Here is a 27848-nt window from a genome sequence, read left to right as displayed (position 1 = left end):
GTCCCCGCCCGGTGGAGCGGCTGCTGGCGCGGCGCGGCGCGGCGCGGCTCGGCACGGCGGCGCCCGGGCGCAGGCGAGCGGGCGGAGAAGCGGACGGCACACAGGCCGCCCCACGCGCCGAGCTCGCGGCGAAGCGTGCCGGACTCGTCGGGGCCCGCGACCGCCCGCACCTTTCAATGGGCAGCTCGCACTTGCTCAACAAGGGCCTGCCGCTCGGTAAGGCCGCGCGCGCGCATTTCCGGCCGCGGGGGCGGGGCGGGGCGGGGCGGCGGCGGGCGGGACGGGCGCGCGGGTGCCGCTTTGTGTGCGAGTGCGCGTGCGCGCCAGCATCTGCGCGCCGCCGGGCCTGGCAGGGTTGGGGGCGTGGCCGCTTGCGCCGTGCGCGTGCGCCAGCGGCTGCGAGCAACTACGCTTGCGCCGGCGCCACCGTCACGCCCGCCCCTCCCGCCACCGCCCGCGCAGGTGACACAAAGAGGAGCCGGGCCGCGGACGCGGTCCCGGTGACTCCCATCCCGGCCGCCGCCCGCGGCCCCGTGACGCCTGGTCGTGGTCCCGCCGAACCACAACCCCATGACCCCGGGTCCTGGGCCCAGCGGACTGCCTGGCTCGAGCCTCGCCCTCCTGCAGGGGCCGGGCTGGTCGCGTCCCACTTGGTGGGCTCGGTGCCTTTAAGTCAGCCTTCTGTTGCAAGTGCTCCGCCCGGGGCTTACAGCCTCCGGCCTGTCACCTACTTGAGAGGCACGCGAGGACTGAGTTGTCTGCGCGGGAAGGACCCGTGTCAGCTTAGGGCGTCAGCAGCGTTTGGCCCAGGGAGGCCTGGGCCAGGCCGCCCTGCGCTCGCCGCGCGCCCCTGCGCCTGGGCCAGCGCTGCGGGCAGGTACCCCTCAGGCACGGGTGGGCGCTGCCGGCTCCCGCCTTAGTAGGAGGGCTAGCGGCGCTCGGTGCTGGAGCAGGCCTTGCCCTGCCGTTTGTGTTCTCGGTGCATAGAGTTACGGCGCCCGGCGGCCCGTGGAGGATGGCCCAGACAGCAGCCCCGCAGCCTCCGCGCGTCGCTGAGCCGGGCTGTTTCCACCTCGATAATTCAAGAGGTGTGGACGTGCTCTGTTGTCACGCGGCAGCGTTTCCCCCGCCGTGTTTGAGAACGTCGGAAGCGAGGCCCTTTGCAGGTGCTCTAGGCAGCCCTGGGGGCACCTGGCCCGGTCCCCCCGTCGTCCCCCGGCCAGGCCGCGGGGTGCAGGCCAGGTTGGTGTCGCCCCTCGGGCGGACGCTCTGTGATCGCTAGCGCAGTGCTTGCCGCCTCGGGCGCACACGTCGGAGGCCATGTTGCGGCCTCAGTTCCCGGTCAACTGCCAGCCGGCGGGCAGGGCTGGGGCCGCCCCCCTGGGAGGGCCCTGCGCCGTCCTTGGCAGGCGGGGTGGACGCCCCAGCTTCCTCTTCCCCGCCCCTACCCGGCCGCGGGGACCAGGCGCCAGGGGGCTGGAGGCGGGGACCCAGAGCCTGTGCAGAAGGAGAAGCTGCCAGGGCGCCTGAGCCAGGGGATGGAGGCTAGAGCTTTCTTTGGCTGAGCGCCCGGCCTGCCCTTTGCCTGCCTGCTGAGAAATGAGGGCACCACCTCTGGGCATGCCCTCCGCGAGGACTCCTTTAAGCCAGTGGCGCCTTGGAGAAGCCTGGAACCTGGCCAGGAGCAGGCCCCTTTATAGTGATGGACTCCGTGATGGGTTTCTGGCTGGGGGACGGGGAACCACCCGCATCCCGAGGTGGTATAGGTTTGGTTTCCTTCCGGGTACTCTCTATTGAATAGTCAGATGAACCCTCACCCAGCTGCTGCTTCTCCAGGGAGCCGGAGAGTCAGGTTGCAGATGGGGACCCAGAGCCGGGGCAGGCGGCGCTCTGAATCCTTTCCTGACTCCCCCCGCCCCCATTCTTTTCAAGAGAAGCAACTTCATTGTGTAAAATATACACAGAAAGCACTCAGCAGAAAGCTGGCTTGCAGGGCAGGCCCTCGGGGGCCTGGAGCTGGTGCAGCCCACCTGCCCTTGTGTCAGTGGCATCCCCACACTGTGTGGAGGAGTGACCTCAGTGGCGAGCTCACAGACCCAGCCTGTCCCTGGGGAAACCTGGGCATCCCTGCCAAGCCCCTGACCAGTGCATATCTTCAGGTTCCCCCGTGACTTCCCTGCGTGTCTGTGAGGTGGGATGGCAGCATGAGGCCACATGGGGTCACCTGAGTGAGCATGTGCTGAGTGTCAAGGACACAGGGACAGGGCTGGGCACAGGCAGGGCTGAGCCACTTCTGCCAGCAGTACAAGCCATTGCTGAGAACCCTTTCCTGGTAGACCCTTGAGCTGTCCAAGGCTGCTGGGTGTGCAGGGCCCTCTCAAAGGCGTGTGCATCCTGAGGCTTGTAGCCCAGGGCAGCTGTCCCTCTGCTGGTGGCACTGAGGGGCCCACACCAGGCTCTGCAGGAAGGCTTAGAGCCCCGGGTCCTCCCTTGGTGTCGCCATCTGTGTCAGCAATGGTGACTCACACTGCACTGCCCTCCACCTCCCTGGAAGGCACTTCATACCCCACGTCACAGACTGTCTCCTTCAGAAGGCCATCTGTGGACCTGCCCAGGAGCCACACACTGGCCCAGGCAAGCCCCAGGGCCTCCCGAGAGGCAGCACCCTTTTTCCTGGGGGGCCAGAGGTCTCGTGGGCCTGTCACCACACCACACCGCTGTTGTTCCTGCCCATGTTACCTTCGGGGAGGTTGGTCCCTTGTGTCCCTTGTCAGCCCTGGAGCCTGGCCGCAGGGCAACCGTGTCGGTGCCAGGCAGGAGCTCTTTGCAGCTGTGGAGGTCTGACACCTTGGTGGCACCAGAACCTGGGGATGGTCAGGAGTCCCAGCGGGTAGGGTGGGGTGTGCTGCTGGCCCTGCAGCCTGAAGGGGGCTTTCTACACCCTCTCCAGCATGGGCTGTGACTCCATTGGGCAGGCTGGCAGTCTGTGACTGGTGTGTCCTGCAGTGAGGCCAGGCCTCAAAGGTGTCCTCACAGAGTCTCCGTCCAGCTTCACTGAAAGGTCACCGTTGGGGGGTCAGGAAGGGAGGTGACGTGATGGTCCCTGCACCACCGTCATGACAGGTGAACCAGCGTTCTCTCAGTGAGGACGGGATTCATTTCTAGGATTCTGAAGTGTCATCAAGCTAGCAGAAGGTGTGCATGCACACATAGACAAAACTATGTGAACTAAATGAACCCGTGTGGGGGAAAACTTGGCGACAAGTTCACGCCCATGAACACAGTTTTATTCAGCACGAATGTGATCACGCCTCTGGGGTAAACAGGAGAGCGCAGCGCTCGTGAAGCTGCCTGGTGGGACTTCATGAGGTCCTGTGCTCTGTGCCTAGAGGCCCCACTGCTCCCTGGAGCCTCACCTGCACGGGCTCCGTTCCCACCAGGCAGTAGGCACCTCTGCCCTAGCATGCACCCCAGCCAGACCTAGGCACTGAAGACCCTGTCAGCCAGGCCAGAGCCTTCAGAGTGATGCCCCCCAGGGGGCTGTGTTGGGGGTGAAGCCAGAGAAGGCCTCTCAGGTACTGCTGACTAACCAGAGTGACCTACCAAGGGGCAGGACCAGCAGGCAGGGGTGGTGGCCTGCCGGCTGCACTGAACAGTCTGCATTTCATCCTGAGGACAGGGTAGTGGAGGGTCTTAGCTTGGGGTGTGATGGGCTTCTGTTTTGTTTCTGAAGCCTTTGGCTGGGGTGGGAAGGGGAACATGTAGGACAGGGGACCCGGCTGGTGAGCTGCCTGTGGGGTGAGACCCTGGCTGTGGCTGCTTAGCTTGGGGCCTGAGCAGGTGGCAGATGGGCCAATTCTGAGGCTGGAGAAGAAGCAAGAGGCATTTCAGGGGTGAGTTTGGGCATGCTAAGTTATGAGATGCAAGCGGAGGCATGAGGCAGCCGGGGCACCTGCTCCCGAGCTCAGTGTGCTGTGGTCCAGAGTTGGGTTCTCAGGACCTCCAGGGCCGGGACAGCACCTCCTGGAGGCTGGTGGGCAGCCGTCTGCCCAGGGGCTGTGGCCCTTCCCTCCTCCATGTTCTTTAAGATAAATTATTTGAGGCCATTTGAGATACTCAACAGGATGGTGAGGATGCAGAGCCTGCGTGCAGCCCGCATGGCAGGGGCCAGTGCCAGGGCTTCTGTGAGGCGCAGGCGGTCCTTGGGGATCCTGTACCTGCTGCTCTCGGCGAGGACGTCTGCTCACTGGCTGGGCCGGCTGCTGCGGCTTCCCCACTGCCCTGCTGAGCTGCGATGTGCGGGTGCGTGCACATGGTCGGTCGTGAGGCATGTTGGGCGGTCAGGTACCGGCTTCCCGTGACCACCTCTCAGAGCAGGACTCCTCCCTGTGACGTGAGAGACAAGCGTTGTCAGAACCTGCACGCTCCCTGCCTGCCTGCAGGGCACAGTGCCCCTTCGGTGGGCACCCACAAAGCTACTGGCCTGTCAGAGCTGGCGTGCTGTGTGAGGTCTCCAGCGGTAAAGCAACACACACATCCCCAGTGGAATACGGGAGCAGGGCAGCAGGTGACCAGCGAGGCCTGGAGGAGCAGGGGAGAGGCTGGGAAGAGGTGAGCTCGAGAGCAAGAGGAGGGGGTATGAGAATGGTGGGTACTGGGAAGTACAGGGGCCGAAGGCCAGGTCAGGTGTAGCCCCTGGGGGGAGGGTCAGCCCAGGTCAGGTGTAGCCCCTGGGGAGAGGGTCAGCCCAGGTCAGGTGTAGCCCCTGGGAGGAGGGTCAGCTCAGGTCAGGTGTAGCCCCTGGGGGGAGGGTCAGCCCAGGTCAGGTGTAGCCCCTGGGAGGAGGGTCAGCTCAGGTCAGGTGTAGCCCCTGGGGGGAGGGTCAGCCCAGGTCAGGTGTAGCCCCTGGGGGGAGGGTCAGCTCAGGTCAGGTGTAGCCCCTGGGGGGAGGGTCAGCCCAGGTCAGGTGTAGCCCCCCCGGGGGGGGGGGGGGGGGTCAGCCCAGGTCAGGTGTAGCCCCTGGGAGGAGGGTCAGCCCAGGTCAGGTATAACCCCGGGGCAGGTGTAACCCCTGGGAGGGTCAGCCCAGGTCAGGTGTAATCCTGGGGCAGGTGTAGCCCCTGGGAGGGTCAGCCCAGGTCAGGTGTAACCCTGGGGCAGGTGTAGCCCCTGGGAGGGTCAGCCCAGGTCAGGTGTAACCCTCGGCCAGGTGTAACCCCTGGGAGGGTCAGCCCAGGTCAGATGTAACCCTGGGGTAGGTGTAGCCCCTGGGAGGGTCAGCCCAGGTCAGGTGTAACCCTGGGGCAGGTGTAGCCCCTGGGAGGGTCAGCCCAGGTCAGGTGTAACCCTGGGGCAGGTGTAACCCCTGGGAGGGTCAGCCCAGGTCAGGTGTAACCCTCGGCCAGGTGTAACCCCTGGGATCGTCAGTCCAGGTCAGGTATAACCATTGGCACGTATAGCCCTTAGGAGGGTCAGCTCAGGTCAGTTGTAGCCCCAGGTTACCAAGCAGACAGCCCCACTGTGCAGTGACCCAGGTGTGGGGAGTGGGATGGGGGAGGACAGGAGTACAGATGTGTTGTGAATGGTGGAAAGGTTGTGGGGCATGCCGGGGGCCCAGTCAGGACTGGGTGGGCTGTCCTGTGTGTGCAGAGCCCTGAGTCCGAGGGAGGATTCCTACAGGCCAGAAACCCGGGGGCAGCTGAATGTGAACATGAAACGACCTGCTCGTGCTCCCCCGTGGCCCCTGTTGCTTGAGGGAATGGAGTCACTGCCCTGTGGTGCCGGCTGCCTGCTCCTCAGGATGGATCTCTCACCAGGGTCACCAAGGAGGCTAGGCAGGTCCTGTTACCTTGTCACTACAGTTCCTTTGCAAGGGACCAGCCCTGCATCCACCCACCCACACTCCCGGACTCAGTCCAGTTTCTGGGAAGGGGTGGGGCAGGCGTGATTGGAATGGGGGTCTTCTGGACACAAGCCCACACCAGCCACATGCACTGCCCCCCGGCTCAGCTGGTGGGAAGGGATGAGGTTGGGGAGGGGCTCTGGGGCTCCATGCCAGCTGCAGACCCTGCCAGCTTTTGCGTGATGGGCTCATGTCTGCCACCGTGGGTTGGGGGCTTGGCAGTGCAGCCTCTGGGAAGCCACAGGTGTGTTCGCTAGCTAGCTGTTTGGCTGTCAGGGTAACGGGCTGGGAGCTTGTTGGTTTCGTTGGCTGCCAGACACGTGGCTGCGTCTCTGCCTGGATGTGGGTTCCATGTTTATACCATGTGAGTCTTAGCCTTACAGTGCTTCACAAGCTAGCACGGAGTCTGAGCTCCAGTTTCATGTAGAACTTTGGGACATCTGCCAGCAGACGTGTGACAATGTGCTGAGCAGACAGCATGGATGGCTCTCCCAGCACCAGGCAGGGCACAGGCACAAGGGGCCCCCAGTATTGGAAAGAGAAATCCCCTTCATGAAGGAAGAATTTTAATTAAAAAAGGAAAAAATGTTATGCCAAATGAGGAGGTGGATCAATGACCATAGAAAACATGATGGTGTAAACCAGACTGAAGATAGGCGCCTGGTTACAGCCGCTAACTACCCTGAACCAGACCGAAGACAGGCGCCTGGTTTCAGCTGCTAACTACAGCCAGTTTTGGGCAGTATTGCATGAATCTACACTGTACACTTGTAGTATGTTCAAATATTTTGTATTTTGCAATGAAGACTTTTTAATTTTATTGACTTCTCGTATTTGATTTTGTCCTTAACAAATACCCTCTTTTCAAATTTGTGATTTTATTTTTTACAGTAAAAGTGCCTTGAGGCCAATTACATGGTGAAAGTGCTCCCAGCAAAGACACTGGTGGCAGACAGCGAACCTGGCTGGGGCAGTGGTGGCCATATGGTCCCTGGAGCTGCCCACTGACCCTGTATTTGCACCCCAGCCCTGGCCCCACCTCCCTTTCTGTGTCCAGGCGGCTCTGTTGTGAGTCTGAGCAGTGAGATCTCTTATGGGGGTTTCTGTTTGGCTAATCGGTGGGCTTCAGTGTTCTCGCCCCAGGAACGCCCCCCCATGCCAGCATAGGAGCTTCCTGCAGCCATGTGGCTAGGTTGCTCTCTCAAGCATGATGGGATGGTCATGTTTCTGTGTCCACACAACTGCTCGATGTGGCTCACGCTGGTAGTTGCCGTCATCCAGGGCACAGTGAGGGGTGTCGGGCCAGGGAGGTAAGAGCCAGGCTCAGCCGTCTGCCTGTAGTGCCTCGCATGCCCCTGGGCAGGGCACCTGCTGTCCCTGGCAGCAGAGCGTGGGAACACACCTCTGGCTCCTCCATCCACCTGTGAGCTTAGAAACCTAGGTCACGCATTTCATTTTGAAATCATTTTCACAAAAAGATGAGTGGCGGGCACGGGAGAGCATAGAGGAGATGCCTGGAGCACCCGAGGGGCCTGGCCGACCTCACCACGGCTGTGAAAGTGCTGGCTACCTTTTTGGCGGTGAGCTTTGCCTCTATGGAAGGCAGGGTCACAAGTTAGCCACTGAGTGTGTAGCAGGGGTGTGGTCATGCTGACTGGTCAGGGCTTGGAGTGAAGGACGTGCGAAGGCCTCGTGAGGACACCCTCACTGCCTTGTGTCTCTGGGCCTTGGGAAGAGACAGCACCCTGCCACCACAGCTGCTGTGGCCTGTCCTGCCGCCACCCTGCATGCACTGCCTGCAAGTGGGGTTCCCTGTGCCTTCCAGGAGGAGGGCAGGCATCGGGCTGAGCCGCTGGCCACCTGTGCAGTTGCCTCTGATCTGTTTGGAGTAAGTTTGGGGCCACCGTCAGGAAGTGGGAAGCATGGGGAGGTAATGGAGTTGATGAGGCTTTGGGCTCTGTTACTCCTTCCTGCCTCTGCCAGTTGTGGCCGCGGGGTGGGGGCCCACTGCCTCACCTCCCTCGCCTCAGCAGGAGCTGGGGAGCAGGGCTTCCCTTGCGGTCTGGAAAGTGATGCTCAGCCTGTGCCGGCAGGAGGGCTGGCGCTCAGTTGCAGGCCTACCCTCGGGGCTTCTGCGCCAGGTGCTCGCAGGCCCAGAGGGCATCCTGCTGAGCTAGCCAGGACCTGGGAGCTTTGTGCACCTGCCCCGTGTGGGGCCTGAGTCGTGGTGGTGGCCTGTGTGCTCAGTGGCTAGTTTGCTGCCCCCGCCCAGAGGACAGGCACAGAGGGTCCCGGAGGGCTCCTCAGGGTGTCCCCAGGAGGCCTTGCCTTCGTTTCTGGGGTGTGAAGCTACGTCTGCTGTCTTATGACTCAAGTACATTCTCTGTGGGACAATGTTAAAGGCAGGAGGTTGTTTGAACTGTGAAACACTCGGTTACCGTTTGGGGTTTTCCCAAGCCATGCGTGTCATGTGGCTGGGGCGAGTGTGGCCGTGAGCTTGTGGGGAAAGCCCCACACGAGTCCAGAGGGCCCAGGTCGCACAGCGAGGGTGGGGCAGGGCCCTGAGGGTGAGACCTGGACGGAGTGTGTCACCCCCGACCCGCGAAGTGCCCTCAGCTGTGGCTGAGGGGCAGCTGTGAGAAAAGGCCTCTGGCCTCCACTGAGGAAGGCCATGCCTCCGGGGGGTGGGGGCGCCACAGCCCGACAGCAGAGCCGGGTGCCCGCCTGGCCAGGCTGGAACTGGCCTGCAGTCACTGGGCGGCAACGGGCAGTGTTGGGACTGAGGAGGAATTGAGGCCCAGTGTGGACCCGGGCTGGCCCTCAGCCCCAGCCTCTGGGACCCCTTTCTTCTGCAGTGTGGCCCCAACGCCCTCTGCAGGGGTAGCCTGATGGGAGCCCACCGCAGGGAGGAAGACCTTTGAGGATAGGGCTCTCACTGGCAGGGAGCTGTGCACCATGTCCCCTGTGGTCTGGCGTCCCCAGCTCCTGGGTGGCAGGGTTGGCGTGGGGGCTTGAAACCCACGGAGAAAGCTGGCAGGACGTCCTGACTGCAGCCGTCAGGGGGTGGGTGGCCAGCAGCATCTTGGACTCCCAGCCTTGTGTGGCTGCCCTCCTGCCCCTGCGCAGCTGGGCCACATCATCAGAGGCCTTAGGCATGCCCTGGCTCTGGGGTATGAAGCATGTCTGTCCTCAGGGGCAGAAACAGCTCTGGGCGCTCGCACCTGGGGAGACTGGAGGCGCTGTTTGTGAGAGCCGTCTGAGCCCAGCCCAGGTGCACAGGTCAGGCAGCAGGGCGCCTGCCCGCCAGCTCTGCGTGAAGTGACCACTCTCTGAGTATCAGCTCTGGCCACTGGGTCCCAGGAAGGCCTGTGTTTTCCCCGAGGGGCAGGCAAGGATGCGGGCTGTGCACATTCCACAGGCCACCCATCTCCCTGTGGCCGGCAGTGGGCAGGGTCAGCATGTCTGCCCTCCATGCCCATGAGCTTTCTTTCCTCAGGAGCCCCTGCTTCGCGCAGTCTACCCCAGTGCACACCCATGGGCTGCAGGTCCTCGTCTGCGTGGTGCCCGGCTGCGCCCTGGCTGGTCCCTGGGTGGTGCTCGCTCACAACCCCTGAAGCCTCTTCATCCTGGGTCCTTGATGGGTGGGTTGCCGTGCGTGCCCTTGGGCCCTGGCCATGGTCTCCAGTCGCCTGCCCCTCAGCAGAGCTGTGCAGCTCTGGGGAGGCCACGCTGCGCCCAGTGCTGGCTGCAGGGTGGCATGGATGGTAGGCATGGGCGAAGCCCCATGTGGGGCCCCCGCCGGCAGGTTGGCCTCTTGTGGCCCCGCCCCCTGCCCAGTCACAGGTGCAGGAGCTCCTGGCAACATGAGCTGGAACCTTCCAGAACTGGCCACAGCCCTGCCCCCGGTCCCCCTGCCTCCCAGCCTGTGGGGCTCCCAGGCATGTGGAGGGGATGCTGTGCCCGACAGGGAAGGCGCCGCTTCCAGGTGGGTCCCAGCCCAGAGCCACAGCTGGTCGAGAAAGAGCTCTGCCTCTGGGCTTGAACGTGAGTTCTCAGCACTATTTTAATATGTCTCTTGTGTTTAATTTTTAGTCAGACTTTGACCCCGGCACAGGCTTCGGCGGTCGCCGTGGATCAGGAGCCTAAGAGCTTTGGTTCGAGACAGTTAAAGACGTGGGATGAGGATCCAGTGACAGGACGCGGTTCTGCCTGGGATTCCGAAGATAAAACGCTTTGAAAGTCGAATTCATGGTCGCAGAAGCCGAGCCCATATTAAGCAATGTCAGGTTGGTAGGGCTTCAGGAGCATGGAGCCACTGCAGCTGGGCCTCCACGCCTGCACGGGGGTGCTGCGGGCGCGCGTGGCCCTACTGTCCGCTCACTCAGCCTGGGCCCGGCCTGGAGTGCTTCCCTGTGTTTCTGGGAAAGACTCCGGGCCCAGGCTGAGGCTGCGGGTGCAGGCCTCAGGCCTCACGTGTGCCACCTGTGTGTCTGGGGAGAGGCCTTGGGGTGGCCGGCAAGGGTGGTCTGAAGGTGCGGCTCCCCCGCCTGGCCGGGTCGTTGCGCCTGCGAGCTCAGCGCGGGGTTAGGCTACTGCGGGGACCCGCCACAGCGTGCGGCGGGCAGGCCCAGTCCTCCCTGGGCAGCCAGGGCCTCGGTGGATTGGGAGGGCCAGCTCTGTGTGTGGCAGCCCCTGGGATGGCGCTTCATCAGCCACTCCCCACTGGGCCACAGCGTACCCCCACCGAGAGATTTCCTGTGGGCGCCCGGCTGTCCTCGGGGCCCGAGGAACGCTGAGTGTAGGTTTATCAGCTCCCTCGAACATGGCAACAATGGACCCTCCACCTGCTGAAATAAGCTTGTTCGGTGAAGAGTCGCTGTTCTCCAAGTAGAGCTGTGGAGACAGTGATGGCACTGTACCTGGTGCCTGTGACTGTGCCATGCTGCAGGCAGGGCGGGCGGGCCTGGGGCCTCCGGCGCCCGAGGGAGCGAGGGGGGTGCCCTGGCCTGGGAGCCCCACGCTGTGCGCCGACTGGGCGGTTGCCCTGGTTCTCTGCCCTGCGTGCAGACAGCTGTGGCGGTGGGGTCCAGCTCGGCTGCCCCTCTCCCTGGCTCCCCCGCACCTGGGGCTGCCCCTTGTGCCGACTGGGGCCCACCTGAGGCTGCGTGGCTGGTCCCTGGCGAGTCTGCGGCCCCGGGGCCGGGTGGCCTGGCATGCCGAGCGCAGGGCCCAGGGAGGTCCTGGTAGCTGCCTTCTGTGTGTTGCGCGTGAAGCCCTCGTGTCTCCACTGTGGCCCAAAATGAGGCAGTTGCCTCCTACTTGCAGGAGTTGCTGTTTGGTCATTCTGAGCCATTTCTGCCCTGAGAAGGAAGGGTGCTGGCTTCACCCATGTTTTACCCGTCCCTGCCTCTCACTGCCCCTGCCCTTTCAGATCTACAAGTAAGAAAGACGCTGCACACTGGGGGTGGTCCCTGCCAGGTTTCTGGGCTGTGTTGGGCAAAAAACGTGGGTGCTTCCCCGAAGCCCGTTATGTCACAGTCTGCATATTCCAGCGTCAAAGTGGTGAAGACTCTGCTCTGGGACAGAGCTTGGAGCTGCATGGCCCCTGCCCCCCGCCTCCGTGGGCCGCCCCGGGGTCTCCACGGGTCTCTGAGACCTCGTGCCCAGTCGGGGACGGTGATGGCCAACACCATGTCCATTCTGGCGTCAGTGAGCTGCAGCAAACCCCAGGTGCTTTTCCCACTGGTTTTTAACTTACTTTTGGCACAGAACCTGGTGACCGGACATTCAGGGCATGAAGTTCTCAGCAGTTGGTGGTGGGAGGTGGGGGCACGGGGCACACCGCAGGGGGCTGAGCATCCCCTCCTGTCTCTGCAGGCGTCCGACCTCCGATCATGAATGGGCCCATGCACCCCCGGCCCCTAGTGGCGCTGCTTGATGGCCGGGACTGCACAGTGGAGATGCCCATCCTGAAGGACGTGGCCACGGTGGCCTTCTGTGACGCGCAGTCCACACAGGAGATCCACGAGAAGGTAACTGTGCAGGGGCATGTGCAGCGGCAAGGAGGGTGGCAGGCCGGGCATGGGCTGGTCGCTAGGGCCGCAGCCCAAGCAGGAGACACTGAGGCACACTCCTCAGCGGCCTGCCCCCGTGGGACGAGCCCCAGGTCGCCCCCAGCTGGCCGTCAGGTGGGGGCAGGATTTGCTCTGGCATCCTGAATCCTCCCTGCCACCGCCAGTGTTCCCAGACGGCAGAGCCCCGGCGTGGCCGCAGGGGCAGTGCTGGGGGCCGCAAGCGGCGTGGCCACAGGGGCAGTGCTGGGGGCCGCAAGCGGCGTGGCCGCAGGGGCAGTGCTGGGGGCCGCAGGGGCAGTGCTGGCACCCGGAGCTTTTGCTTCCTAGCGGTTAGAGCTTTGGGGCATTTCTCACGATTTGTGTTCTCAGATCACCTGGGTCCCTGTGTGTGAAGTGCATTCACCCAGTTTCTGTGGTCACAGCCAACTGTGCAGCTTCCCGCACGTGGCTGAGGAAGCTGGAGGAGGCCTTCGGGAGCCTCAGAGCTTCCAGGAGCTGACAGGACCAGAGGAAGCGAAATCCACAGGGCCGGGCAGGCCCGGTGGTGTGGCTCTCAAGTGTCTGCTGTTTAGCAAGAGGTGGCTGGCAGCCCTACGGGCTTGCTGGGCCCTGCCAGACCACCCCTGGCTCTGGGGTGGGACCCCCGAGAAAGGACAAACTAGAGCCAAACAGGCCCCCCACAGTCCATCGTCCAGCCTGTGAGCAGCTACATCGAGCCTTGAACTTGGATTATTGGTGGCCTTGTACCTCCATGCCCCGGACACCTGGCAGAAACCATGGATGGTCCTCTTTTGAGGAAGATACCTTCAATGTAGACTTCTATACAGACAACTCTCTAGTACAGCATCCATCACACAGCCAGGGATCCTGGGTGCAGAGATGAGAACTGTGAGTGAAAACCAGCAGACACAGACCGGGGCAGGCCTGGGAGCTGTCGGGAGCCTGCGAGGCGCTGGCCAGGATGCCCACATTGCCAGAGAGAGAAGGCCCAGCTTGAGCGTCTGACGAGGGCCTGATGGCTCTGAAGGTGGTGCAGCAGAGCTGCAGGGAATGTAGAGGACTTAGGGCTGAAAAGTGGCAACGCTGAAAGGGACCATTTACCGGATAGGTCCCCTGCCAGTAGGCGCCAGGGGCAGGGACCCAGGACAGGACAGAGGGCATGGATGAGGCCCCAGGGGGCCATGTGGCTTCTAGCTGAAGTCTTGGAGGAGGGAGAAGCCAGAAGCAGCATTTGCAGAGGTCAGGCTGACAGTTTCCCAAGACCGGGGGGAGACAACAGTGGATGGGGGCAAGGGCAGGCCCTGCGGAGAGCGCCAGTGCATTCCTACCAGCTGGGCTCTCTCCTGCGGCGTGCCTATGGTGTGCCCTATGGCCACCCTGATGGATTCAGCTGGAGAACTGGCACCCACATGCATATGAACATCAGCTGTGAGTGTGCCCGGCAGCTTTACTCCGACAGCTGGACCAGGCAAAGCCCAGATGGCCTTCAGCTCTGATGTGTGCACACGCCAGAGTCCCAGTGCATGTCAGGAGGGGCAGTGATCTGTGCAGCATCAGTAGGCATGTGGAGACGTCATGCTATGTGAAGAAAGCCACCATCCAGGGCTGCGTGCCGTGTCCTGTTCTTCCTCCAGCAAGGCCACAGGGTGGACACAGTTGCTGGGAGTTCAGGTGGAGGGTGCAGAGAACGGCGAGTGAATGGGAGGCTGTCCTGGTTGCAGTGGCGAGATCCTGGTCCTGTTGTACTGGTAGCTGCTCAAATCAGCACATGATGAAATTACAAAGAGCTGTGCACACCCCCACATGCACACACCCATGCACACACAAGTATAAGGAAAAGATGGAGAAATCTGTGAAGGCACATGAAGGCACCTGGTCACGTACCCAGCATTGCTGAGCTAGGCCATGGCACACAGGATGTCTCTGTGATACTTGGCAACCTCCTATGAATCTTAAACTATTTCAGACTAAACAGATAATTTTTGGAAAAACTAAATACACAATGAAAGACAATACAGATACATGTTTTTAAAATCATAAACAATATTAAAATATTAGCTAATGAATATGAAAAGTAAGACAAAGATGTTTTCTTCAAGTTTCTGTGATATGACTGCCCTTGCACCGTTCACCATGTAAGAACTTGTTCGTTATGCTTCAGAAGATTGGAGACTTGAGAAATAGGCTTGGGGTTGATTAATGATTGTGCATTGAGTCCCCTATACAGAATTTTATTGTTGTTAACAACCATTTGATCAATGAATATGAGAGAGGCCCTCTCAAAAAAAAAAAAAAAGATGTTTTCTTCTAAAATTGTAATTACAACTGAAACGAACAGGTTAAAGATACCCTGGAAGCACAGGGCCCCAGGCCCCCAGCGTGAGAGCAGACTGCCCCGACCCAACGGGAAGATTGCCGTCTCTGCAGAAGCCGGAGCTGGTATGGGGACCGCCTGTCAGAACAGGTGAACGCAGAGGAAGTCCACCCCAAAGGACAGAATTTATGCCTGGACAGAAGAGAGTGTTAGGTCCCCTTGAATCTGCAGTGCGCCCAGTCGTAGGGCCAGCAGCGCACCGCAAGGGAGGGATCGCCAGAGACCTGGGAGGGGCTCTTGGACATTAAAGACGTGAGTGAAAAACTTAAACTTTATTAGGAAGCTTGGAAGGCACAGTCAGGGGACGCGCAGAAGAAAGAGGGAAATGGTGAGGGAAACGGAGGGAGGCTTGGACCCTGCCCGGCATGCGGTGTGGCCGGGCCCTTGGAGTCTCCCACTCACAGTGGACACAGAGTCCTGGACAAGCCGGTTCCCAGGCCTTGCTGCTGGGGGCAGCCAAGTGACGAGGTCCAGCCAGGAGGTGGTGAGCAGGCTTCGTGTGCACAGTAAACTTCCCTGTTTCTGCTGGCTGGAAGCCAGATACAATGGCCGAAGCCTCAGCAGCCTCCTGGCACATGAGAGGAAGCCGTGTTTGGGAATGGTGGAGCAGCAAGACAGGAGCCTGGTGCCGTGGCGGTCCTGGAGCTGACGTGGGGCCTCTGGGGGTGGGGTGGGGGAAGCAGCGGCCTGGGTTGGGTGTCACCGTTGACCAGGGGCTTCTGCCTCCTCTCAGCTGGTAGAGTTGGATGTCATCTAAGTTCCAGAAGGACAGCCTGGTGTTATTACCACAGTGAAGAAGAAAACTTCCAGAGCTAAATAGAGACTCCAATTCTCTTTCTGTGGATCCAGGACAGATGTCAGGGGGCCCACGAGACTCCCTGCCAAGAGTCCAGATTTCACCAGTGCCAGGGTGGGGAATGTCCTCCACAAAGACAGGAATCGGGCCAGACCCGCACTGGGCATTTTAAAGCTTCTGGGGAAAACGATTTCAACCTGGAGCACATCCGATCCAACTGCTAATCTGATGGCAGAGGCATTTTCTCAGGTCCCCTCTTGGATGGGCATCTGTGAAATGAGGACAGCCTTGAAGAAAGGACTGGCTTCCATCGCTGTGGTCACAGGGAGTCCCAGAGGGGCATAGAGGGGATGGGGCTCCTGCAGAGGTGCGAGGGTGAGGGGGATGTGCTCAAGGCAGGCATCTTGCCAGACGGAGGCAGGAGCTAGGGCTGTGTAAGAAATGAATTTTAAAAGCCAGGAGAATGCAGACAGGCTTTGTAGCAAGTGGTGGGGTGGCGGAGAGTGGCCGCATCCACTGTGAGGCAGAAAGCCAGGTAGTGTCAGTTCCTCCTAAGTGGATGGGACAGAGACCCTGAAACAGCTCCCACCTTGGGGGACCTGAGTATACGGAAGGCGGCTTTCAGTCAGTGGACACAGGGCTAATGAGCTGTGAGTCCTGGGGGCTAGATGGTGCATGCGCCCACCCTTGCATGCCCGGGAGGGCTGCACACCTGCTGTGCTCCAGGAGGGCCCAGGTGTGAATACTATCTTCAAGGCAGAGTAGAACAGAGGGCGGCAAGGCGCACAGAAATGGGCCGTGTACTGGAAAACACCATCTGAGAAGGAAGCAGTCAGAGAATTGTGTTGCACAGGAAATAACAACATGGAAGCAGCAGAGATGGGGGGGCGTCAGCGACAGGTGTGGACACCAGTGTTCAGTCTCCACCAACCAAGGGAGGGCTGACCTGCAGAAACGGGCATGGAAAGGGGCGTCTGGACAGAAACAGGTGGGGCTTGTCCCCAGGCGCTCCCAGACACCAGGGTCCCCTGGCCCTCAGCCCACAGCGAGGTGCTTGCAGGGCACATGCGGTCACTTCTGGTTTTGACGGCGCTTCAGCGGGCCTGTGAAAACCTCAGGCCCGCAGTCTGTAGCCCAGCGTTCCCCCCTGGGCTCTCGTGCAGCTGTTTGTCTTAGAGAAGCTCCTGAGCCACTTGAGAGTGTGTCGGTGGCCTTGTCTAAGCAACGGCTACAGAGTCAGCCACACCTGCATGTGCGAAGTGGAAGTCACTGGAAGCTCAAGACTGCGTGCCCAGAGGCAGGACAGGATGGAGGGAACAGAGGCTCCCTCAAGGTTACAGCAGGTGTATGCCTTGGCCAGCCACCAGCTGGCACCTTCCTGACGGACCAGGCTGGCTTTCCTTCAGGGGTGCCCTGGGAGTACCCCTCAGGCCCCACTGTGAACCAGGAGCACCCGGGGGCTGTGACCAGAGGTGCCCACAAACTGGCCCCATACTACCCCTATTCTGGAGTTGGTGCCAGGTTAAATTATGGACCAGCCACACAGCTGGTACAGAGGGACAGGAGAGGATACCTGCTGGGGCAGCTGCCAGGTCCCAACCTGAGGAGCCAGGCTCGGCCCTGGGCCTCTTGCAGGCCTCCTCCCTGGGAGGCTGAGCAGCACCCAGGCTGTCACAGCCCCTCTGTGACCACGAGGAGGCCTGGGAGGGTTCCTGGAGGCAGGGACTGCCCAGTGGCCCTGGTCAGCAGACCCTGGACAGCTGGCCGTCGTCCTGCAGCTGAGTGCAGGCCCATCTGGCACAGGGCCGGGGGGGTCTCTGAGTAGGGATCAGGTTCCTATTCTGGGAATGCTCTAGTACCATGTGATCACAGTAGAAAAAGGACTAAAACGTGTAAAAAATAATTTTCCAAGAAACAGACGTGGGCAAGTCACACTCAAATACAAATTAACATTCCAACCACAGTGCTGGCTCACACCCACCAGCGTAACACTTCAGACCCCCGCGCGCCCCGTGTCGGGTGCACGGACCCTGCCTGCCTGTGGGGCCGCGGCAGCACCGGGCCTTAGGCTCTGACCCACACCCATAGTTTCCGTTTCTGAGAACTCACCTCGAGGGAATAAGCAAGTCCCAGGGTTTGGTCAGTGTGCTGCTGGTATTGGAAGCAGCCCGGACGCCCCGAGAGCAGGGCACATTCAGACAAGTCATGGACTGCCCATGTCAGGATGTAGCAGGGGACAACCCACAGGCACCATCTGAGGACTGTTTTCTGCCCTAGGTAAATGCACAGTGAAAAGCCATCTGTTGACAGCCTCACACACGAGCCCGTGCTTTGAGGGGCTGCCTGTCCAGCCTGTCCACAGCCGAGCCCCCTCTGCACGCTTGTCTCAGTGGGGGCCAGAGACCCAGGCCCACCGTGGTGCCTCCCTCTGCACGATGCATCTGTCCTGAGTCCAGGGTTCTCCTAATGCTCAGATGGGCGTCCCTCTCTGCATTTCTAGCACATGGTCATGCCTGCCCACAGTGGGCACTGACAAACATCTGCGTGCAACTCGCCCCGACAGTCCCTTGCCTCACCTGCCCCAGGGATCCCTCATTGGCTCTTGTGGCCCTTCCATCTTGGGGTCACACAGAACAGGGCAGCCAGAAGAGTCTTCTCAGGGTCTCACCAGCTGAGCCCTCCCCTCACTCCTCAGCTGTGGCCCCCACCACAACCACTGCCCCTTGTGTGCACACCTCCTGTCCACCCTCCGAACTCCTGGTTAATCCCCTCTGCCTCTCATGGGTGCTGCTAATCAGCTCTCCACACCAGCTACCCCAGAGGTCAGTGTTCCTGGGTGGCCTCAACACCCGCTGCAGAGGGCAGAGACGTGGGCAGTAGCTGATACATCTCAGCAGTGCTCTGGCTTCCGGGAGCTGAGATGCCTTCAGCACAGGAGCAGGGGTAGGTGGCACCCTCAGACCCCAGGCCCCCTCTGCGCTGCTACTCAGCCACCTTTCTGCAAGGTGCCATGTGGAGGCTAGGTCATGGCAGAAGAAAGGGTGGCCGGCGTCTCCCTGTGCATCGCCCCCTCCAGCCCTGGGTCCCACATGCAGAACAGCTGGCAAGTGTGCCCACCTGACCGCCTCAAGTTAGGTCCTGCCGGCGGCTGTAGGCTTCTCACTTCTCATGCGTGATGCCCAGTGGCCCCGCAGGTTGTGTGGGTGGGCTGTCCACCCCTACCCCCCTGGCCTGGGATCCACAGAGCCTGTTTTAGCCTCTGCCTCCTCCAGACCCCACAGGGCCCCATGAGGCCCTTGGTCAGGTGTGGGCACCACCCCGACAGAGCCAGGCGGGAGGTGCCATCCCCGCAGACCTCATGGGTCCCCCTACCGACATGTCTCCCCACAGAGTTAGGTTTGCCCCTCGGGGCCACCGCTGCTGTGGCCGGCCCGCTCTGGCAGGGTCCTGGGGCCTTGGTCGGAGTGCTGGGTGCCAGCTCCGCTGCAGGTGCCTGGGTGGGGGTGGGGGCGAGGCCACAGCGGGCTTTCTTCAGGGCAGCCCCCTGCAGCCCCCTTGCAGGCAGGCCCCATGGGGCAGGGCCCTGTGTTGGGTGCAGCAGCGGGTAAAGCCTGTCAGTGGGGAGGTTTGTGCCCCCTTGCACGGTTTTACCAAAGGAGTGGCGGGTTCCTCAGTGTCACCCAAATGATCTGGAGATGCTGGCACCGTCTGTCTGTGTGGGCTTCTGCACCAGTGTGGGGGTTTGGCCCATAGCCATGCTCCCAGGAGGCACAAAGACAGCACCCTGACACCCAGTGGGCCTGGGGGTCCCTTGTGGAGGCTGCAGCCAGCCTGGCCAGCCTGAGCATGTGCAGGGCCATGCCGAAACCACTGTGCTCCGGGTCCGACCTGTGGAACCTTCATGGACCTAGTCCCACCCTGTCCTGACGCCCCCAGGGGTGCTCATGGGAGCTGGGGCGGCCTCCCGGGCAAGTACAGTGTGCAGTGTGCCCTGGGCCCCTGGCCGGGGCAGTAGGTGTGGCCTCTGCTCCGCCCTCAGGCATGGGGCCTTTGCCCATGGAGTGCTCGGTGTCCAGACCTCCGTCCCCAGGAGAACGGAACTAGCCCCCCACGACTGCCCACGTGCATGGCTCACTCTGCAGTTCCTGGTCTGGCAGCAGTTTGCCAGTGACCCCAAGGCAGGGTCTGGGGGTTCTGGGCGCTTCATATCCTCTCACAGCTCAGCATGTCCCGCCCACCCGGGGTCCAGTGCTGACCGGCAGTATCTTTCCTCCTGAGTGGGTGGAGACAGGGTGGGGCCCTGGTTTCCTTGACCTTGACAGGTCTGAACCAGGGCTGAGCCTGGCTGTCGCGAGCGGGACATGGCGGTGGGACGCTCGCGGGCAGGGCTGCTGGAGCCAGCCGAACTGCAGCTGTGCGCCCTCCCACAGGTGCTGAACGAAGCCGTGGGTGCTCTCATGTACCACACCATCACGCTGACCAGGGAAGACCTGGAGAAGTTCAAGGCCCTGCGGATCATTGTCCGGATCGGCAGCGGCTTTGACAACATCGACATCAAGTCTGCGGGGGACCTAGGTAGGGCCCTCGGGGCTCCTCTCTGCCGCTTGGGGGCGACCTTCGTGGGCGGCCTCACCTGCTGCTTTGTCTCTTGAGTTCACTCTGCGGGAGGGCCAATGTTCTGGGCTGTTTGAAGGCACTGCTGGGCTGGCTTGTTGGGGTGCAGTGCATCCCCCTTGAGCCACGAGGTCTCAGGAAGCCTTGTTGGGCGTGCGTCCGCTCGGGGCTCCCCTGCTCTGGGCTCCCCCTGCTCCAGTGGCTTCAGCACAGGCAGGCAGCCACGGATCTGTGTCGGGGGCTTCATGCATGCCCTTCCACACGACGGGGGGGTAGGGAAGTTTATGCTGCAACTTAGGGCACACGAACACATATGCATGCATACATGTGGCCCTCCACACGCACATGTGGCATGCTTGCTGAATAAGACAGCACTTGGCTTCCTTGTGCTGGCCCTGGTCAGTGAGGGGAGGTCATGCCTGACCAGGGCTTCCAGGGTCTGGTTTCCCCTCTCCTCCAGGACGTTAAACTGCTCTCGTGATCGTGTCTGCTGCAGATGCAGGGCGGTGTTTGACGTCACACGTCCTTAAGTTCCTCTGCCCCTGTGCGCCCTGTGCACCCATCACCGATTCACTGGCCGAGCCCTCTCCCCTTGTGCTGCCACCTGTCACTTAACTAGCAGTGTCCCCAAGAAGGCTCCCAGGGCTCTGTCCCCTGCTCTGAGCCGGTCCTCACCATGCCGTGGTCTCACAGGCTGGGGCTCTGTCCCTCAGACATGGTTGTCCCAAGTGGCAGGTGAGGACCCAGAAGCCCCAGGCCCTGCAGCTGGCAGTTTTGTCCCAGATCCAGAGAGCAGGGTACCGGCTCTCCCCCAGGCTCCCTTGGGCGTACCCTCCATGGCAGGCTGAGCTGTTTTGGGAAGGCAGCGTGGGCTCTGTCCTGTGTCCTCCTGTGCAGCCCTGTTGGTGTCAGACACCATCCTGACCTTTGGGACCACCTCCTCATCGGGGAGACTGACAGTGTGTAGGAAGCAGGGGTGCATTCATGCAGGCTGTAGGAACCCAGAGACGGCCGGGTGGGATGAGAGTGAAATGAGCTGGGCTTGGGGGACAGACAGGTGGACAGGAGCCGAAGCCCAGGAATGGACTGGCTCATAGTGGTTTCTGCCAGTGTGGGCACGGCCTGGCCTCTTGGAGAGAAACGGGTCACTGAGGCTCAGTGTGGAGCAAAGTTGGAGCCAGTGCATGGTGTTCCAGAGCCAGCCTGCTGTTGTGGCCGCTGCCCAGGGGGCCTGGGGCCCTGGAGGCCAGAGGGTGGTACCTGTGTGGGTGTGGCTGCCACCTAGGGCTGGCCCTGGATTCCAGCCTGGGCATGACCCTTCCTGGATGGTCAAGTGGTAGGTGGTCCAAGCAGGGCAGAACCAGGCGTTGGCATCTGCCCCAGTGGCCTCTTGTCCTGTGCCCTGCCCCGTCCACCCACTGGGCCCACGGGCAGCTCTTCCACGTGGCTGGCACAGCGCATGGAGCCTGTACTTGTCTCGGGGCCTCCCTAGGGCCTCCAGTCTTTCACCGGTGCAGTGCCAGGATGGTCCTGGTGGCCGCCCACACCTGTCTTGTGTCCCCAGGCATCGCTGTCTGCAACGTGCCGGCGGCGTCTGTGGAGGAAACGGCCGACTCCACCATGTGCCACATCCTCAGCCTGTATCGCAGGACCACCTGGCTGCACCAGGCACTGCGGGAAGGCACGCGGGTCCAGAGCGTCGAGCAGATCCGGGAAGTGGCTTCTGGAGCCGCCAGGATCCGAGGGGAGACCCTGGGCATCATTGGACTTGGTGCGTCGGCTCTGACCTCACCCCTGGCATGGGCTCGGTGGACAGTGAGGCCAGCGCTTGGCTGTGCTGTGGGATGGCCCCCCACCAGGGATAATATCTGAGCCTGGGGACGGCAGAGAAGAGGCTGTACTGGCCCATGTCTGCCCAGGAGCATAGTCACAGCCACACAGGGCCACGCACATGCTGTCACATGTGCCCACGGGGCCACGCACATGCTCACAGAGTCCCATGTGCCTGCGGGGCCGTGCTGCTGTGCGCCTTTGCCCGGTCGTGTGTTCGCACATGCTCAATGTCCATTCAGACACACTCACCTGCCCCCCACCCTGGTGACAGCTAAGTGGATGTGGCCCTCAGGTGAGGGCCAGGTGGGCCTGAGGTCTGTTCCTCACACTGTGGGCTGGGGCTGGTGACCTGCTGCTGCCCACTGGTCCTGGGTGGAGGGCAGCAGCTGCCTGGGCCCTGCCAAGCTCTGCAAATCCATGTGACCCGTGTGCGGCAGCAGCCTCATAAGAGGCTGGGGGGCAAGGGCGGCAGGTTCCGACTTAGAAGGGAAGTGGGACAGGGGCAAGCGGGGAAGGAAGGGCCTGCAGCGCAGGGAGTCCTGAGACCACCCTGTGCCACCACACCTCTCGTCTGTGAGCCGCCTCCCACCTGGCATGCCCCCAGCCTGGGCAGCCCCAGCGTGGATCCACCCTGCGGGCCCCCTCCACACTGCTTCCTGAGCTTTCTCCAGGCAGGCCTCCCCGGCCCAGGCCCATGTGGTTGTTGGACGCCGGGAGGCAGGGGGATGTCTAGGGAGACGGGGAGCGGAGTTTCCCTGGCTAAGGATTTTGGGGCCCCACAGCCCCTTTAAGGCATGTTGGTCAAGAGACTGAACAGGGCCAGGTTGAGTGGGGCTGACCAGGCTGCACCGGACGGGCCGGCCTGCATCCCAGCCCCATGGGACTGGGCAGAGGTCCCGGGCTGCTCTGGGTCCACGGGCCGCAGCCCCTCCCCCTGCCCCCTGGGGACTCTGAATGCAGCTCGCAGAATGTGTAGGTTCTAGTTATCGCTTGCCGTGTAACAAGCTCCAGAACCGTGTACCACAAGACAGCTGTTGTGACTCGTTCGTAGTGCTGCGGGTCTGCGTTTTGTGTGGAGCCAGCAGGACTGTTCTGCTCTGGCTTCACCTGGGGTCCCTCCTGGGCACGGCGGTCCCTGGGGCTTTGACTGGTGCTGACCTCCTCCTGCGGTGGCCTCTGGGCCACAGGCGTTTCTGGCCTCTGCTTTCCTTATTAACATCCCCCGTTCAAAGCAAGCCTGAGGGGCCCCAGGGGTTGGGCCGTGATGTGTCCGTGGGCAGTAGCACCAGCCCGAGACCTCAGGGCCTTGGTGGCCATGTATCCCGCCCCTTGTGGGTCCTGGGCCAGCCGTGTCACCTCCCAGGGCTGCTCCACAGCTGCTGGCCCACAGGTCAGAGCTCACCCCCAGGGGGAGCCATGGGGCATGGACGCCACCCCCCAGGTGCTGGGGCCCCACCCTGGGCGCCTCCCATTAACCACAGGGCTTCTGTACGCCACCTGTGGCCGTCATCCCATCCCACCCGTCCTCACAGGAGCCCAACCACCGCATAGCTCAGCTTCCGGGCACGGTCACCCTGGGCTGAGCCGTGCTGCACGGGAGCATCATCCAGCTGGACAGGAGGCTGAGCCTGGGCGCAGCCATGGTAGTAACATGAGTGTCGTCCCGCCAGGTCGCGTGGGGCAGGCAGTGGCGCTGCGGGCCAAGGCCTTCGGCTTCAGCGTGCTGTTCTACGACCCCTACCTGTCGGACGGCACGGAGCGGGCACTGGGCCTGCAGCGGGTGAGCACCCTGCAGGACCTGCTCTTCCACAGCGACTGCGTTACGCTGCACTGCAGCCTCAACGAGCACAACCACCACCTCATCAACGACTTCACCGTCAAGCAGGTGGGCAGGGCCTCGGAGCCCGGGGGCGGCACATGGGGCCAGCAGGCAGCCGCTCACTGAGGCTGGTGGGACCGTCTGGGACAGTGGGCTCCTCCCGGTGCCCCAGCTGCCTCTGGGGTGGATGCCCTCCTCCCTGCCTGTTGTGCTTGGCCAGCCCTGTGCTGGGAGCTGTGGACCCGCCGCAGAGGCCACAGCACCAGCATTTTGACACCAGATTTTCATCGAGTCCTGCCGTCCCCACTAGTGGGATGGGCACAGAAGTCCTAGGGTCTTGGGCTGCTGTGATACTGGGTGAGGGGGATGCTGGCATTGGCATCATGCAGACAGGCTGGGCCGAGTGCGGCAGACGTGGCACACAACTCACCAGTGTTCTGGAGCTGTTGTTTCTGGGTGGGGCAGAAGCTGGGCCTGGGGCTGCCCCCCACTGGCTCTAGGCCTTTCTGGTGCCTGTGTGTGTGTGTGTGTGTGTGTGTAGATACCCACAGGCACCCAGATGTTGGTACCAGTGAGTTTGCATGGGGATGTGTGTGTGCACAGCTTCCTGTGTGTGTGTTGGCATGACTACAGCTGCACGTGTACACTTACATGTGGGCATGTGCCTACTTACCTGGCATGTGCATGTATGTTTACATGGTGTGCATGCCTCTACATACACATACACATGTTGGCGTGCACTTGTGTGTATGCAGGTATGCATGTGCGCACATTCACATTTGTGCAGGGAGCCCCCACTCTGCCCCCACAGCCCCTCTGTCCACTCAGGACACTGTGTTGTCCCTGAGAACTGACCACGGGACAGTGCCTGAGCACCACGGCAGGGGGAGCCCTTCACCACAAAGCAGGGCGGTGTCTGCAGGCTGAGTCTGAGGGCTTTCAGGGAGAACAAACACGGCAGTGCTGGAGCAGAGCGGCTCAGCTGCAGCCCAGCAGCAGGAAGGGGCTCTCTGGCCAGGCCACACTGAACCACACTGCACGGGAGAGTCCCTGGGGTCCCCTCTGTCTCCCCAGGGTGTTTGGGACACATCTCGAGGCCCACCATCCCGGTGTGCGTGGGGTCCAGGGCTAGGTGGTGCAAGCCCAACAACAGATGCTGTGTCCCCAAGACCCCAGGTCCTTGCCAGGCGCTATGTACAAAGTGGGGCCAGACTAGAAGCCTCCTGGCCCGGCCCATGCCTCACTCCCATAAAGGGAGGGACCGAGCGTTGGCATGTCTGCTCTGGCCGGTGGGCCTGTAGGTGGGGTGGCAGCCGTGTGCCCTGAGTCTGCTGCCAGCCTGCGAGAGCCAGGGCCACTGCCGTGCAGAGCCTGGGGGTCTGGGTCCCGGAGTAGAGGTCCTGCCACGGCCCCTTTCTCTGTGTCCCTGCACAGCGGGGTGGGGGGCCAGTGAGGAGGCTCCTGTTCCTCATGTGTTTCTGTCTCACAGATGAGACAAGGGGCTTTCCTGGTGAACACAGCCCGGGGCGGCCTGGTGGATGAGAAAGCGCTGGCCCAGGCCCTGAAGGAGGGGCGGATACGCGGTGCAGCCCTGGACGTGCACGAGTCGGAGCCCTTCAGGTGCCTTCCAGCGGCACCCTGAGCAGTCCTCAAGACAGTGCCTTACTGGCCGGGTCAGGAGCCTGGTTGGTGCCCACGCATGGCCTTAGGCCCTGCCCAGGGCATGGCGGGAGTGCACATGCCTGGCCTGTGAACCCCCGCTGGGCAGAGCATCCCAGGGCCAGCCAGGTCTCAGTGGGCGGCAGCCAGCACCACAGCCAGGACAGCTCCCAGCACCCTGCCCCTGAGGGGAGGGTGAGGCTCTTGACCCTGCCACACACTGCATCTATGGGCCGCTGCGTGTGTAAGGCCCCAAGCAGGAAGCCCGTCCAGAGCAGTAGGCCAGCCATGGGTGGTGGTGGGAGGGTCTCCAGTCTGAGAGCCTATGGGGAGGGGCTGTGCAGCGTGTGTCCCCCCCACCCCTCCACAGGGCCACCCCACTGCTGTCAGGAGTCCATGGGCAGGTCTGACGTCATGGGGCCGTTGGCCTGAGGCAGGTGGCTGACCTGTGTGCTGTCCGCAGTTTTAGCCAGGGACCCCTGAAGGATGCACCGAACCTGCTCTGCACCCCCCATGCAGCCTGGTACAGTGAGCAGGCGTCCATCGAGATGCGCGAGGAGGCAGCCCGGGAGATCCGGAGAGCCATCACAGGTGGGCCGACAGGAGTCCCCCTGAGATGCTCAGGGGCCCAGCGGCTGGAGGTGGCACCTGTCTCCTGCTCATTCGGCCAAGTGTGTGTCAGACCAGCATGTTGCTGGGGGTTGGGGGCAGCAGCAGCTGGGGCACCTGCCTTGGGCAGAACCCCAAACACGGAGGTCAGCCCCTGGTCCCCTCCCCCTATGGGGGCTTCAGCACAAGTTTTGTCTCCTACCACTCCTTTGGGAGGTCAGGGTGCCCTGCAGGCTCAGGCTGGGCCCTGTCAGCTGCTCTGAGATCCCCAGGCCTAGCAGACGTGGTGCACCTGCTCGGGGTTGGGGGTCTCCGAGCCGTGAGGGTGACTGTGCCCAGACAGGTGGGGTTCAGTGTGCGTAGAGGATGGGCCTGCCGGGTGGCGCGCTCCTGGGGTCCTCGGTGGCAACTGTTTAATGGGCACTTCCCTTGCTCTGCTCACATCTTCCAGGCCGGATCCCCGACAGCCTGAAAAACTGTGTCAACAAGGACCACCTGACAGCCGCCACCCACTGGGCCAGCATGGACCCAGCCGTTGTGCACCCCGAACTCAATGGGGCCTCCTACAGGTGAGTGGGTGTGCCAGGGCTGTGAGTTGGGGCGCCTCCCTTAGGGCTGGGCAGGCTCTGGGCCTGGACACACCCACTCATGTGGGCTCCTGTGGACACCCCTCTGGGTGGAGGCCACTCTGGGGCCCAGGGATGGGGTGTGGGTGGGGCAGCGGGGCCCTGTGGGGTCCCCCGAAGCAGGCAGCCTGCAGGAGCAGGGCTCCCTCCCAGCAGCCTCATGTGCCTCCTTCCTCTCCCAGCAGGTACCCTCCAGGCGTGGTGGGCGTGGCCCCCAGCGGCATCCCGGCTGCAGTGGAAGGCATTGTCCCCAGCGCCATGTCCCTGTCCCATGGCCTGCCCCCCGTGTCCCACCCACCCCATGCCCCTTCTCCTGGCCAAACCGTCAAGCCCGAGGCAGATAGAGACCATGCAAGCGACCAGTTGTAGCTGGGGCAGAGCTCTGCGGCCGCGGCGCAGGCGGGCAGCGCCCTCGGGCAGGCGTGTGCAGAGCTGGTGGCCACGGGCTGCAGACTGTCCAGGCGCGAGGCGGGCAAGAGGCGACCGAGCCTCCCCCGCGTCCACTAGTTGTCCCGTCCTGAGGGCTGGCTGCCGCCGGGTCCTTTGCGTCCTCGTTAAGCAAAAGAATTAGTAGTTAATCCGTCATGAACATTCTTGTCTGTGTACCGTCTTTAGAACATCACAGAGGATTTGTTTGCTTATCTGTCAACAAAGAGAGAACCCGAGGGAGCGTTCAGCCAGTCGTCTGTGTTGGAACGCGCCCCAGAACGAGGCAGTTGGCAAACTTCTCAGGACAACGACCCCTCCCCGTTTTTCTTTGTACGCCACACAGTGCATTGTTTTTTCTACCTGCTTATTTTTAGAATAATTTAGAAAAACAAAACAACGGCTGTTTTTCCTAAGTTTGGCATGATCCCCTTGTTCCAGTGAAGACGGCACCGCAAAGCGGCTGGAAGAGGGGAGCGCAAACAGCCCGTGGTGTACCTTGGCCGTCGGCGTCTGTCCTGGGGCGCGGGGCACGGCGACCTGGCCCGCGGGTGCCGTCCTGCTGATGTGGTAGCTAGCAGCATTTTGGTTAAAATCATGTTTGTGACTGTAACCATTTGTATGAATTATTTTAAAGAAATAAAATTCCCAGAAAGAGCCTGCATGCCCAGCGTCTAATTTGGTTTCCTCTCACGGGGAAACTGGCGGATCTCAGTCCTGGCTCGGTGGCCTGGGGGGCTGGAGCGAGCCCTGCGGAGAGCCGGGGGGCAGTAGTCCCTGGGACCCTACGTCTAAGTGGGGCCGAGGGTCCTGGCTCAGGCTGCTGAAGGAGGGACGCGTGAGCACCGGCACGGGTCGGAGCACTGGCCCCCCTTCCTGGTGCTGCTCCCTCAGGCAGCCTGTGACCCAGGGCGGAGCCGGCACCAAAGCTTCTGCGCACAGGAACTGGAAGCAGGTGCGAGATGGGTCCTTGACTTACATATGCAACCCAGCACACATCCCTTGCCACCTGTCACAGCTTGGGGCCAAACTGACTTGTCCTAGTCAGACCACAGCTGCTGGCTTCCGTGGGAGCCCTGCCAGCAGCCCCAACCACATAGGATCACCTTGCTCCCC

At 62.1% G+C, this 27848-nt stretch overlaps 1 protein-coding gene across 5 annotated transcripts; it reads left to right on the top strand.

Annotated features, from left to right (window-relative positions):
* On the top strand, positions 1-27390 carry CTBP1 (C-terminal binding protein 1). 5 transcript variants are annotated; one of them, XM_073237925.1, is made up of 11 exons: positions 3-216; positions 9995-10188; positions 11455-11632; positions 11780-11934; positions 19577-19721; positions 21325-21531; positions 23264-23478; positions 24902-25032; positions 25535-25662; positions 26132-26249; positions 26489-27390. In XM_073237925.1, exons 4-11 carry the CDS (start codon positions 11797-11799, stop codon positions 26673-26675), a joined length of 1269 nt encoding a protein of 422 aa, XP_073094026.1. In that variant the 5' UTR covers positions 3-216; positions 9995-10188; positions 11455-11632; positions 11780-11796; the 3' UTR covers positions 26676-27390. The 5 variants fall into 5 exon arrangements, with proteins under 5 accessions (XP_073094024.1, XP_073094026.1, XP_073094025.1 ...); XM_073237924.1 differs by lacking the exon at positions 11455-11632 and having other exon boundaries at positions 4-216; XM_073237922.1 differs by lacking the exons at positions 3-216; positions 9995-10188 and adding an exon at positions 11276-11341 and having other exon boundaries at positions 26492-27390.
* Positions 27391-27848: the final 458 nt, after the last annotated feature.

This window comes from Manis javanica, chromosome 5, assembly GCF_040802235.1.
Source record: "Manis javanica isolate MJ-LG chromosome 5, MJ_LKY, whole genome shotgun sequence".
In the NCBI taxonomy this organism is placed as follows: domain Eukaryota; kingdom Metazoa; phylum Chordata; class Mammalia; order Pholidota; family Manidae; genus Manis; species Manis javanica.
This window is presented reverse-complemented; position numbering and strand designations above follow the sequence as displayed.

What these genes read in the sequence shown, in the direction of transcription:
- CTBP1 (XM_073237921.1), top strand. Translation starts at nt 11,291, where the DNA reads ATGTTTTACCCGTCCCTGCCTCTCACTGCCCCTGCCCTTTCAGATCTA. An exon ending in TGAGCTGCAGCAAACCCCAG is followed by an intron (nt 11,633 to 11,779) that starts GTGCTTTTCCCA and finishes CTGTCTCTGCAG; the next exon opens with GCGTCCGACCTCCGATCATG. An exon ending in CTCAATGGGGCCTCCTACAG is followed by an intron (nt 26,250 to 26,488) that starts GTGAGTGGGTGT and finishes TTCCTCTCCCAG; the next exon opens with CAGGTACCCTCCAGGCGTGG.